Source organism: Takifugu rubripes, chromosome 10 (assembly GCF_901000725.2).
Source record: "Takifugu rubripes chromosome 10, fTakRub1.2, whole genome shotgun sequence".
Lineage (NCBI taxonomy): Eukaryota > Metazoa > Chordata > Actinopteri > Tetraodontiformes > Tetraodontidae > Takifugu > Takifugu rubripes.
This window is the reverse complement of record NC_042294.1, coordinates 6,159,489-6,172,926: the sequence shown is the minus strand read 5'-3', so window position 1 is coordinate 6,172,926 and position 13,438 is coordinate 6,159,489. Positions and strand designations below refer to the sequence as shown.

Sequence of the window (13,438 nt, the reverse complement as noted above, 5' to 3'; positions counted from 1 at the left end):
TTGAATAGATCGATCATGTGAGACCCTTTTACAACGTTGCCCCGGTACACAAATTCCCCTTTTGTATTCCAAACATCGTGACGGTCGGATAATTTCTTTAAGACGTATTCGGCATTCTTGCGATCTCGCGGTGGGAGGCTCTGCAACACGTCGTCGATGATGCTATCGGACGTCCGTACGTCCGTCCCAGAATCTGCCTCTGCCTCCGTCTTTGTCAGATTCTCTGTCAGATTCTCTGTCTGATCCTGCTTCACAAAGGTCAGATATCTTTGCAGTAACGCGTTATATTTTTTAATTTTTTCATGAGAGCTCAGCCCCTGCTCGTTTAAGATGGCTCTCATCCTAGCATCCAAATCGTCCTCCGCGACATCTCTGATGGACTGGGAGGGCCGCGTCAGGCGGTTGAGTTGATGAGGGGTGACGAGAAACATTTTTTGGGCCTTTTTCAAAGTCATTTTCGTATCAATCCTCCGACGAGGTTCCCGATCAAAGGTACCACCGCTGAGAGGAGAGGTAAAAGAAATCCGCCCGTCTGCTTCTTTAGAACCTGTTGCTTCCTCTTTAAACTGGTTCTTTTATCAGCCAACAGTTTGATAATTTTTTTCTGTCTCTTCAGTTTTTTAAATTGAGAAGGAGTCAGGGGGAGGTTTCCTTTTAGAAGATTTAAAGAAATCTCACACAGTGTCTGGATAAAATCCGGGGAGCTGTGAATAAGAATGTCTCTACGTTTCTTGGGTGTGGCACGGTACAGGGCCTTCAGCAGGGGTGCGTTTCTTTTTATACGCGCTGACATGATGATCTACGTCGACGCTCTGGGGATGTAAACGGCCGCTTGCTGGTGAGGAAGCACACCCGTCCTCAGTCTGTACGGATCTGGGCAGACGGGGGTGAGATCCACTATTAAATACCCGTGAGGGTCTTTTGTGGCGTCTTCAAAACTCTCCAAGAAAAATGTCTTTTGTGATGGAAAAATCTGATGAGCCAATATATTCATTTGTAGTTTATCCCGTGGGTTTTTAAACATGACCAAATAATTGCTGTTCAAACTGATGGTGCGACTGTGTTTACCCTGGTGAAACACGTTTTGAGTCAACATCATAACACTCATGTTTCTGTGGTGGCGATACTGTGTAAAAATCTTTACCACTTCAGGATGGTCAGAGGCTTGAAAAATAACATCGTCCAAAATAATCAAATGCTTTTGATCAGGAGGAAACAGTGTTTCATCTTCAAAAGAATCGGGCAGACCTTTGACAAATTTAATGTTTTTAATCATCTTTTGCAGTTCAGCGTACATAGGTTGAAAAGAGGTATAAATCCACACGATATTGTCAGGTACAACATTTATTACACGGTCACAGTTTTCCAATACATTTTTTACAAAATAGGTCTTTCCACACCCGCTCGGACCCGCGATTAAACAAGAAAAAGGAAAGATAAACCTAGGATCAAATTCAATTTCCTGCATTTCTAATACCCGAAAGGCAGAGTTGTTCCGTCAGCAAAGAGTCGTCTTTTGTCATACACCACCCTAAATTTTTTATCAAATGACACATTTCTCAATGCGAAACCCTTTTTATCACGTCTGATGCTGTGTTGACGGATCTCGATCGTGTTTCCCTCTTGTTTATTACTCAGGTAACCCTCCACCAGCTCTCTGACACTGTCAAAGCTCACACGCTCACAAAATTCCCGGGTCTGAGTGATACCTTTCACACGCATGACGACTTTCTTTTTATTTCGTGTTTGGTACGCGTAACTCTTGGGACCCACCGCTGCAAACTCTTGAATGCTGTCACCATCCAGTTCATCCGTCAGGTCACCTAAATAGTTACCCAGCTCTAGAGGTTTCTCACCCTCTTTGACCAGATAGATTAAACTATCTGTGTCGATGTAAAACACTCTGTCTTGTAGTTTTTCCAGATAACTGTACAGCTTCAGTCGTGCGTGTGCTGTGGTGAATGCTGCAATAAAAACATTACTCTGTTTACCTGGGGGTTGAACGTACCTGTCGGTGTATTTCCACCTGATGAGAGCTCTGTTGCTGTGGAGAACGGAAAAGTATTCGACTTTGTATTTACCTGAAAACATGTAACTAAAGAATTCTTTAGGATCTGAGACAATGGTGGTTTTAAACAAATTATCTCTCTGTGCAAACTTTCCCCACAAACTGTTGAGACACAATTTAGCAACCTGTCTTTTCACAGGATTGGTCTCGATTTTGCCAGCATCTAAAAGAATGCCCTGATGCTCCTGATAGTCCCTGATGTATTTTTCCCTGCTCTCTCGGTCCGTCGCCTCAGCGGGGTAACCCGAGGCTTCCTGCTTTCCTTTCAAAAAGGTGTGTATGTAGTCGGTAAACACAGTGTCGCTGCTCTTGTCAAAGTGCCAGACTTCTGTAATTTTACCCACCCTGTACCCCACATCCAGAGCTTTGATGAATTCAACGGTGACCCAGACCCCCGTCAGAGCTCTGCCCTCATCGTCGTGTTCGCAGGGGCCACCCTCATTGTTAGTTTCGGCACAGGTGCGACACAGTGTAAAGAGTAATTTACCTCCCTCACTTTTGTGCGGTAACACGGGGAATAAAAGACCTCGAGGAGGATACACAGTGGCTCTGATGAAGCCGTAGTAGCTGCGTGGGTCCTCGAAATCTTTGTAGATGATCACGGGGTGACCAAAGGGGTAAGAGCAAGTACTGTTGACAAACGGGTACAGTGAGGTGACATCAACATAGTGGATGGTTTCATCGGGCGCTGCCGTGTGTCGCAGTTTTAAAGCGCTCGTTCTACCTCCGAAAAGTGCTTTTCGGGGGTTGAGAGGCTCAGGAGCGTTAAAGCAACGGAGAAATTCTTTAACCTCCGTGCATGTTGTTTTCATCTGGTTCCACGTGTGTTCTCTCATGACTACAACACGAACCCCATGTGTGGTCTGTAGCTCACTCACCCTCTTCTCACTTTTGTAGTGAAGTTCACCAAAGGTGACGCCTCTCATATCGCACTGTACTGTGGGATCAAAGCAACTGGGACAGCCGTGGTAAAAACATCCATGAAATTCCCAGACATGTTTTACACCGTCAATCTCAGCATATCCGTCTACGAAAAATGCACCAATCTGTTTTTCACCCATGTTTAGAGCATGCTGTATAAAGATTTTTTCTTTGTGCATCAACCATTCTAACCATTGAACCGATGCGCTAGAGAATCTTTTGCTCTGATTCAAATAGTTGTGTGGGCAGGGGATAGCCAGAGTGTTAGGAGTCAGATAATTGGTGCGAAACACCTTCATACAGGCTCCGGCTATGGCGATAGAACCAAAAGGGTCTACCCCCGTCTCACCTAGGAACTGATCTCTAAATTTAAGACTGCCCTGGGTGAGAATGTCAACATCATTTTTGCAGTACAGCGAGGCCTCCTTTTTGAAGTCAAAGGTACCGCGGCTGACCTCGTTGTACCATGGGTCAAATTCTTCCCGTTCGCGCACCGTCATGCGATCTACGTCGTAGTCGGACGGAACGGGATAGGACCCCACGTAATTGAGGTGAATTTCTGAGCTAAATTTGTGTGGGAAATACCCCTTGGTCTTGTCAGTGAATCCTAAGGCTTTGGGCATAGCGCTGAGACGCATGGGGAGAAATGACAGGGAATCTATGAATTTGAGACCATAATGGGATTCCTCAAAACTGAGGATTTTACTCCCGTTCATCAGAATCTGTTGTGGCGTCACATCCAGTTCCAACATACCTTTTAACACCAGATAACTGTCAAACCCCTTGGCATTATGGGCTATAAAGATGTTCTGTTTGTATCGTGGCTTCCTGAAATGCAAAATAAACATTTTAGCACAGTCAAGACCATAAAACGCCTTCTCTTCACCTTTGGATGTTTTTGTATGCACTAAAAAAGGAACATGCTCTCCATTTTGACCCACAAATGTTTCAAAATCATAAAAAACCAAATCAGGATGTGAGATGTCTGGTTGGAGGGTAGGAATGTAACAACTATGATCGACTTTAGAGTCGCTCTGCAGTTTTTCACCACAGATTTTACATTTTTTCACCGCACAGCGATGCTTTGCATCGTCTAACGACAAATTGACACTGTAGTATAGTTCGCATCGTGCGCATTTTTTGATTTGGTCGCAGAGGCTGGACTTTCTGCTTGAACCGGCCAATTTGTGTCTGGTGAAACAAGAGGGTGAGCGACACGTTCTGTTACAGTCAGAGCAAACCACTGTGTTGAACCCTTCTGTGGGGCAGGCAGGATCGTTGCACACTGCGCAGTAACCTTTACAAAAGTGGGTATAGGGATGCTTAAAAGTCTTGTAACAATAATTACAGACTGACGACCCCAGGAAGGCTTTGAGATTTTTTATCCCATAATAGTGATTTTGTAGTAAAAAGAGAAACAACTGATTGGAACGATCAGAGAATTTTGTCTCATAATGTGAGAGGGGTTTACTGTGGCATGTTCTGTAAAACACAACAATTTTACGCCCCAGAACGAGCAAAAGGCTCTCTGCGGCGATCTTGACTTTCACGTAGTCAGCGTTGACACCGCACGCTTTCAGGAAATTTTGAATAGCAGGAATGAACTTGGGTGTGTAGAGTCTTTTCATCAACATGTAAAAGTTGTTGCGGTAGAAACCCGGTTCGATCACATCCAAACACTGGTGTTGGCGCTGGCTGGGGTGGTCGATCCGACATCCGTTGCAAACCTCACCCTTGTACAGGTCCAGGACGACGCTAAGTAGATGAAGAACGCCTTTTTTTACCAGACCAAAGAATTCAGATGCCCAGCCGTCAAGCTGGTCAGCACCGTTACATACAGCCCCGGGGAGATCCGATGCGTCGTCGGGCAAAGGCGGATCAGGGGTTGTTGAGCGTGAAGGACTCTCCACACCGCTCACAGAGATTGGAGAACCTGGACATGAAGAAGCCGGAGACGGCGCAGGATCTCTGCCTTGGAGAAGAGACTCGGACAGCTCTGGAAGTGATGCCGAGTCTCTGACGGGTGGTGTCAGTGAGGGTGAGTGAGGACTGGACACCCCAGGATCCGATGCCGAGCGTCCGAGGGGTGGGGTTGGTGGAGGGCTTAGCCAAGGAGTGAGAGACTCGTTAGAATCCGTGGGATCCGAGCGTTGGATGAGTGAGTCAAAATCCAGCCTGCGAGGCCGAAGCCGACGTTGACGGCATTCCGCTTGTGTCTCATCCTCATCCCACAGATAGGAATTGCTCGGATTGTCAGATCCGCTCTTGACGCTTCTGTTGGTAGACATGCTCTCCTTAGTGTTTCACTCCGGTAGTGGGTAACGTATGGTTCAGACGAACGTCTTTTATACATTTGAGATATGGGTGTGGGCTTACACGAGGGAGGACTCTTTTTTTCGTCACCACAGTGTTGTTCCAAAGACGACAATGGTGAAAAAATTTTGTGATTTTATCATCCATTTCATGCATCTTTTCGATCCATGCTGCAAGAGGTAGAGTCAACACGTTGCTGAAAACCCCACAGTCTGAGTTAAAAAGATCCAAGACAAAATACTGTCTCGGTTTCCCTGACATCTCTTCCATCTGCATCTTGTAGCTAGCACGATAGAACCATCTTCCCGTACCCGAGGTTTTCGTCAACCAAATGCTCACAAATGTTTGTTCTGTGGAAGGTTTCTGTTCTGTGTTGTTTCTTTCTTCACAGCCTTCTTCAGTCACACACACCATTCCCGGTTTGATCAGTTTCAACACACCCCAGTCATTGGAAGACATCGTAGCCGACAACATAGACCCCTCACTGGAAGATTCTTCCCGCTGATAGAGAATCAACTCCCCCGTCTTGTAACGGAACACATACCCAAAACTCCCTGTTTGACTATAAGGCTCCAAAGACCATTCTTGCTGCAAAGGCTCACAAGGTGACGCCTGAGAACGCTGTACAAACACCGTGGATTTTTCAACTACTTTTCCACACAATTCTCTTATAACGGTCACAGCCGTCTCACCAATCACGGATGTAGAACTACTCATGTTGCCGACAGATGGATATGTCAGGACTATGGCAAAACTGATTTGTAACTGTTTTGTAACTCCCGCCATTCCTTTTTAAAAACAGGTGGGCAAGGGAGAATGGCGGGAGGCGGGAGGCGGGAGGGAGAAAGGGAGGGGGGGGGGGGGGGGGGGGGGGGGGGGGGGGGGGGGGGGGGTGGGACCCTCCTCCCTTTTCAAAAAAAGGCGGGCAAGGGAGAATGGCGGGAGGCGGGAGGCGGGAGGGGGGGGGGGGGGGGGGGGGGGGGGGGGGAACAGGTGTGGGCGGGTTCAGGGGAAGGTCAACCTGTCACTTTGACAAGAAGTGGTCCATTTCTTCTCTTTTGACTCTGGATCGCCAGAGTCTCGTACAAAAAAAAGCACGAAACATGGAAAAAATGAGCCGGTTGTTGATGGCTGAAGTTGGCTGGATGGCTCTTACACTAAACATAAGTGTTTGGAGACTACCAGGGAGGCAAACAAATGTGTTTTTTCAGGCTGTTTTTAAAGTGCATCCGTTTGGATTTTTTTTTTCCGACAGAGGAAACGGGCTGGACCCCAAATGACAGGGGCTGTAAATATTGTCATCGTGGGCCAGATGAGATAAAACCAACAATCCCGTCCGCTTTAACATTACCAACCTCATGCGCAGTGTCTGAATATGTAAAGGTTACAGGCTTTATCTTGTGTCTAAAGGTTGAAAAGGTGATTTAAAAGCAGACAAATTCACCTTTCTGTTGACCCTGAATCTGGATTTTAACTTCTTCCCTGTCCTATCCCCAACAGAGGTTGAAAAAGATTTAGCCAAACTGGCAGAAGTAGGAAAGCTGACCAGCCGGAGCACCGCTAATCCCGACAGCAGTCTGCTCCACAGCCCCCTGCGGCACAGAGCACTACCCGACACACTCCCTCTTACCAGCCTGCTCTCTAGACCCCAGTCTCCGGTGGGCAGTCTGTCGGGCAAGACATGCGGCGTCGGCCTCCCTTTGCTCAGCCCCAAATCCTCCTCTCTCTTCATGGGTAGAACTAAATCTCCTAGCAACCCTGGGAGCAGAGCTCAAACACCCAGAACACCCAGCAGGCCCCTGACACCAAATAGTTTACTGACACGCTCCAACTTTAACCCGGGATCTCATAAAGAGGTGACCTTCAGGAGGTCACGGAGCCGCCCTGTGACACCCACAAGTCAGCCCATACATCCACGACCGCTGCTCACCCCGCCTGGACTGAGCACAATGGACAGCCTTGGTGCTAGCTTACGTGCCTATCTGTCTGAGGTAAGACCCTAAACTGAGAGCTTTACGTTAAAAAGACTATATAATAAGGTTTGCTGTAATTCTGCGCATTTCTGCTAGAAAACCCTTATATTAACCTATAAAATGTAGTTTCCTCTCTAGTGAGTGTCGAACACGTTGAAGTAAAGCTGAACATGAGAGCATTTATGAAGTAGGATCGTGGATGAGAGGACCAGAACACACACTCTCACACATGTGCGCACACTCAGAAACACGCTTCGTGTGAGGTTTATTGCAGGCTCGTGGAGGTCCGTACAGTAGTTTGTCATTTGATTGTGGAAAAACGAGTCTGGCATTAAAGGAGACCTTTCAGTGGGACCCTTTTTTCTTATAGTTCTTTCATGATACATTAAACAGCAACCCTGTTAAATGTAAGACCTTTTTGAAGGCTTTGATAATCGCGGGCAGAGATTTTGAACACTGACATTCATGCTAGCTGACATCGCCAGAGATTATCCAAAACAAAGTTAGCACACAGTCTGGATTTCTTGCAGCCATCTGGGCCCTTGCAGAAGCCACTAATGAGGCCTGTTTAGATGATTAAGTTGAGGATTAAAGGTATGATATGTCTTTTGAGCCTAAAAATAGGTTCCAATTGACGACCCACAATTGTGCAGCCGGGTTAAAAACATATTTCTATTTACTCAGATAGGATTGATCTCCCTTCATGTTTTCTCCATATTTTCACCTCAGGATGAGTTTTACCAGCAGTTACAGGCGATCAGGCAGCCGTGGCATATCCCCAGTGACACGGACAGTGACATCCTGGACCCTCCCGAGCAGGACAAGAGTGAGTTCAACACCCATTTCTTCCTTCTGGACCCACCCCCCACTCCATAAATTAAGTTCTATATACTCTGAGGTTTCAGAGAGCACACATTCATAGTTGCCTTCGGCTGCTGGAAGCTGCTCAAAGTCCGGTGGCTGAGAGCGCTTGACCGCTACGATTTAAGTAAACAAATACGCAAAAGTGCTGCGCAAACAGGAAAATGACAACAGAAGTCTTTCCAGAGGCAAAACCTGCTGAACTTGTAAACTGTAGTTCTGTGTTGATGTTACAGGTATATTTAAGGCCACTCAAAGTGGCCAAAGATGGATGAGCCAGTCAGTTCATCCTTCATGTGACAAATCACATGTCTGAGTTTAAATTCCCCTCTTTTCCTCAGGTGCAAAAGTCTCTTCATTACTGTACGACAGCCTATGATGGTAACTAAGAAGGATCTGTTTTAAAGTGAAGATTAATAGCCAAACGCTTCTTGCAAAAGGTCGGGATGGCGCACAACCGCTGACATGGTAAAATATTTCCACATCTGAGAGTTGAGATAGACCCTGGGGGCATCGGAGCAAAAAGACAACATGTAAAATTTACTTTCCTGGCATTGTTTGAAAGCTCTTTCTCCACCAAATCCTGTTGGTACACATAAACTTTGCATGAAAGTAGTAAATCCGATCCCCGTGGTCTGGCCGCGATACAGTACAACACGTTATCCTGGAATGAAATCTCACCTCCGACAGTTTCAATTCCTCAATTCGCTGAGGGTCCGTGAGCGAGCCGTCAAATTGATCGTTCTGGAGCTTTAAGTGATGAAACCTCTCTGGAGCAACATTTTTCCTTAAAGCCGTAGGACCTTTCATGTGGGACTGGGCCTGAGTTTCAAAGATAAATATGCCCTCAACAGTAGTCGCACACACCAAACAACTTGGATAAACACATTTATCTTGGTGGGGGATAAAATGTTGAATTTGTGGACCTTTCAGGACACTAAAGGCTCTAGATTTTAAGCTATAGTAAAAACAAACAATGAAAATTATACCACAAAAAGGACAACAAAGGAACGCGAAGAAGCTGCAGAAGCAAAAATAAGGAAGGTTACAGGATGTCAATTTCTGCAAAATCAGTGATATAATTGAAAAAGTGACCCCCCGTCCCTGCTGAGATGACCCTGATGTGATCTTAAGAGGCCAAAGATTGTAAAATTAATACGGAATTGTTCTTTAATCAACTGTTCCGCAGTTCTCCGGTAAACAAAACAGCGCTCATTCCACATCGAAAACGAAGCGCATGTGTGAAAAAACAGCTTTCACTGACGTCATAACTGGCAAATTCTGGTTAAACAAAAGGTCAGGCAGGCAAATTGCTGTCACATGGAACTGGAACCTTCCTGAAAAGTTCCTTTAGAGAGTTATTGTGTTGCCAAATGTGTATCTTGCAAAATAAACATACACTTTCCTAATTGCCCTTGGGGGGGCTGCTCCAAGCGCTGGCGTGAGTAATAGCATGTTGGGAAAGGACTTGAGGCACAAACTGAAGGGAGAGAGAGGCTGTCGGGGGGAGAAAAAGAGCTACAGCAGCCGCAGAACGTGACAAAGCAGTTTTTGGCTTTCGTCTGGGACGGGCCGAAGGCCACAGGGCTTGTAGATCATGTGATTGACCAATTTGATCAATTGTATTTGTCAGAGTACAACGTCAGCGCTGTTTTTGCAGAACCGCTGGTGCCTTCGTACGGGTTCACAGAAAATCCAGTTTTTATTACGACCCTTTCTTTTGCGAGTGCGGACGTGTCAGTAATGAAGTTTGTGTTGCACGTTCCAGTCCAGCTGTGTACCTGTGAGTCAGTCAGTATGGAGCTAATTTCATTAGCACAGTGACATCGTTTTTCCCAGATGTGTCTGACCTGGCGCCAACGGTATTGTTTGGGCTAAATAATCCATAGCTATTTCCTGTTATTCTACAAACTTCCGTGTTAGGACAAACGCATATACCCCGAGGAAGATGAAAGAAGTGTGTTTTTGCTGTTTAACAGATACAAATGGCTGCTGTGATCACATTCACAACAGTGTAAATGAACGAACATAAACATGTAGATTGGACATAACTCTATATGCTAGCGTGCATTATACAGCCGTCACTGCATAAAGGAGTCACAGATCAGTAGTTTGATATATTTTGTGTTCACGCCACTCTTTTAACGGCAGCACCGCAGGCTTGTTTCACTTCTGTGACATGTTTACCCTTTGGACATAAACAGCAGCTACATCTACACCGCCGACACGTAAATCACAAGGTAATAAAGTTTTTGGCTTCGCCAAACGCAGAAACCCTGAGCTCCGTACCTACAGGAGCTCATTCATCCACTCTAAACTACTCATTTCTGTTTTAGAAACCTTTCAGTAATGCCAAACATAGCATGTTTTACCCATAAATGCTGGAAAATCCGATATTATTATGGTATTATGGTTAAAATCATCCCGTTTGTTTTGGCCTGATCTTTCTGTCTTAACCTGTGTATCGGCGTGACCTTCCAGATGTTCAACCTGGTTTTCACATCTCATAAAATTACTCAGGAACCTGCAGTTGTTGGCGCCAGATCCAGTCAATCAATGGTATTTTAAATGATTTTGGTGCAGGAACAAATATGAACCTGCTGGAGAAAAAGATGATTATTTCAACCGGATTTGACTGATTGGCTCAAGCAAATTTCCATCAGTAGAAACTGGTCCTAACAGCCAGATATCTGGGACCAAACAGGAATGAGGTCACATGATCAGGATGAGTTTTTCCACACCTATAATTGGGGAACCCCAACAAGCTCAAATTTTAGAGCCTTTGATGAACCTGCAAGCTGGAAACAAACTTATCTTTGTTGATTGTAGTCAAATAATGAGGTTTTGAACATCCTTATAAGGCCACATGTGTGCTTGTTCTATGTCCATCTTGAAGTAATTCCTGGCTTCTGTGTTTCCACAGGTGGCGTCCGAGACGCAAACACGAGATCTGTGTTTTCAGGTGAGAGCAGACCAAGACCTCAGATATGTCGGTATTCTGTCGTTGTTAGGAACTGTCAGAGTTTGGGTGACTGCAGAATCACAACATGTGACCAGGGGTGACTTAATATAGAAGCCTCCACCCTTATTTATAGCGCATCCAGGCAAAATGGAGGGCACGGAATGTGATTGGTGGAGGAACGCTGTTCCATTGAGTCACTTGGGTTGTGAGTTTACACGTTGCGGGCGACGAACGTCTGCATCACCATTTGGAAGAAAGAGAAAGTCTGTCTGGTTCGAGGTTGTCTGCGGTTCCCCTTCTTGTGGCTGTTGAGGTGCCCACAACTCCCAGTGTCAGTGTGCCAGCCTGGAGGCACATCTGAGAGCCAAACTGCCGCCGGTTTGCAACCAAAGAGACCAGGGCATTGCCGCGGCAACAGAAACTCTCTGCTGCAGGAGCTGTTGTGAAATACGGTCGCTGGAAACCAAACCGGGCAACGGTGGGCCTCATTTTCCACCTCACGTTTGTCCGCGACCTGTTTCATCTTTTATAGCTATTACCGCGGCGATGATTTATTAGCGGTTACATTTGTCCGATGTTTGTTTCTAGGGAACTGATGTTTCTGCCTTGTGCTGTGTTTACAGGCCTATCGTGATGAAGAGCGGAGGCTGCGAGTCCACCAGACAATTATGCAAAACGCTGGACATTTTGAATACCTGTACAGAGACGATTATTTTTATAACCCCTGTGAATGAAAACAAAAAGATTGTATACTTTTTTCACAGATATTTCATAGATATTGTACTGTAGCTGAGGAGGAGATGTGACAGCACTGCACAGTATAGAGCATCACTCTTTATTTTTGTTTGCTTTATAGCATGCTGTTGAACTTAAATGTAGGGTCCAGATGAGATGCATACATTTTGTTGTTCGGAATCCTTTTCTAAGCCTTGTGCATATTTAAACTCTGAGGGCAGCACACTAATGTTTCATCCTTTATTGATATGCACTGTAAAACGAACGAATGCTATTAAAAAAAAATGGTGCACATGGTTACATTGCATTTTTGCCCATAAAATGGCTCAACTCCTCAGATTTGTGTCATCGGCACAGTCTCTGGTTAATCCTGACTCTTCTGGAAACAAATTTCATCTCACCGCAGGCCTCTCAGACGCACACAAATCCGTTCTCACCATAACTCTGTTGCACAAGTGTGTTTTTCCGTGTTAAACTGCGGCCGTCTGAGTGTCGTACGGGTGACACCAGCTCTGAAAACATGCCACAGGCGCGCCGGAACGTCCCATTTACAGCTTCCTGTGGGACAGTCCACCGGCAGCTTTTCAAGCTCTGCTAAACACACCTCGGTCAACCAGGCCGAGTCAGCACCTCTATCACACGCACAGCTCCAATATCATCTTCGTGCCACAATGAGCTTTCTCTCCGAAATGGTCCCGTTTAGATTTTTCATTTTCATCGCCATCTGTTGGTGCTCTGCAGCTGGCTTGTACGCTAACTGTGTTTATGCTACCAATATTTTCCTTCAGTTCAAATGTCTCATCCAGCCTTTCATTTGTTGTCAACAAAATATCAAGGCATGCAGCGTTCTGGAAGCAGACAAGACAGTCTGGAAAGATGAAGACTACAATTACTGCCACAGATGTCCCACAAAGAGAGCGCTCCAATGCTTTTCCTCTCCCTGTCTATCTCTGAAAGTCACAACTTATAGAGTGAAAATAAAGCGCTGGGGCCATTACTGATCTGCTCTAACCACATCTTGAATCCTATCATATTTCTAATCATAGCCACATGGTTATTCTACAGATTGTGTTTGTTCATTTTGCTGATTACCATTTAGGTTAAACTGCATATACATGTCAGAGGCAGTTTTGAGCATCAGAGAAGTCAAGTTTCTCAACATTAATGTCATTTTGTGGTACAGGGAACCCTCCGTGTCTTCTTCAAGCTGGGTTTCTGTGCAGGGTTTTTGCAGGTGTTCCTTTAAAGCTGCTGCAGTGGCCACCCAGGAATGGCAGCAGATACCTCTGAACTTAACGGGAGACTTAGACCACCCTCACTGGTCAGCAGAGTGACCTAGTTCTTAATCAGACAGGGATTTCTCCTGATGTTCAGCATAAATACATATATGGTGGAAGATGAAAGTTACCACATTCCTAATACAGCTGCTCTGCAAACCCATTTAAGGGTTTATAATCTGCAAACTACAGAGATAATGAAAGGCACTCCAGATTATGAAGTAAAGTGATTTTTTTTTTAAATGTTATTGTTAACCCATTGTTTAATGCAGAGGTAATGTTATCATGTTTAAAAATACTGTAACGGTCTCAATTTTCCATTAATTTA

The 13,438-nt window shown here is 45.4% G+C and overlaps 1 protein-coding gene across 5 annotated transcripts in view; it reads left to right on the top strand.

Annotated features, from left to right (window-relative positions):
• c10h8orf34 (chromosome 10 C8orf34 homolog) overlaps positions 1-12,129 on the top strand; it is a 46,024-nt gene extending 33,895 nt beyond the window's left edge. For all 5 annotated transcript variants that reach the window (XM_029843090.1, XM_029843089.1, XM_003967977.3 and 2 more), the window contains 4 exons: positions 6,803-7,293; positions 8,005-8,101; positions 11,060-11,098; positions 11,722-12,129. In XM_029843090.1, coding sequence (XP_029698950.1) covers positions 6,803-7,293; positions 8,005-8,101; positions 11,060-11,098; positions 11,722-11,732 — 638 coding nt within the window. In that variant the 3' untranslated portion in view covers positions 11,733-12,129. The remainder of the gene's footprint in view (positions 1-6,802; positions 7,294-8,004; positions 8,102-11,059; positions 11,099-11,721) is intronic.
• Positions 12,130-13,438: the final 1,309 nt, after the last annotated feature.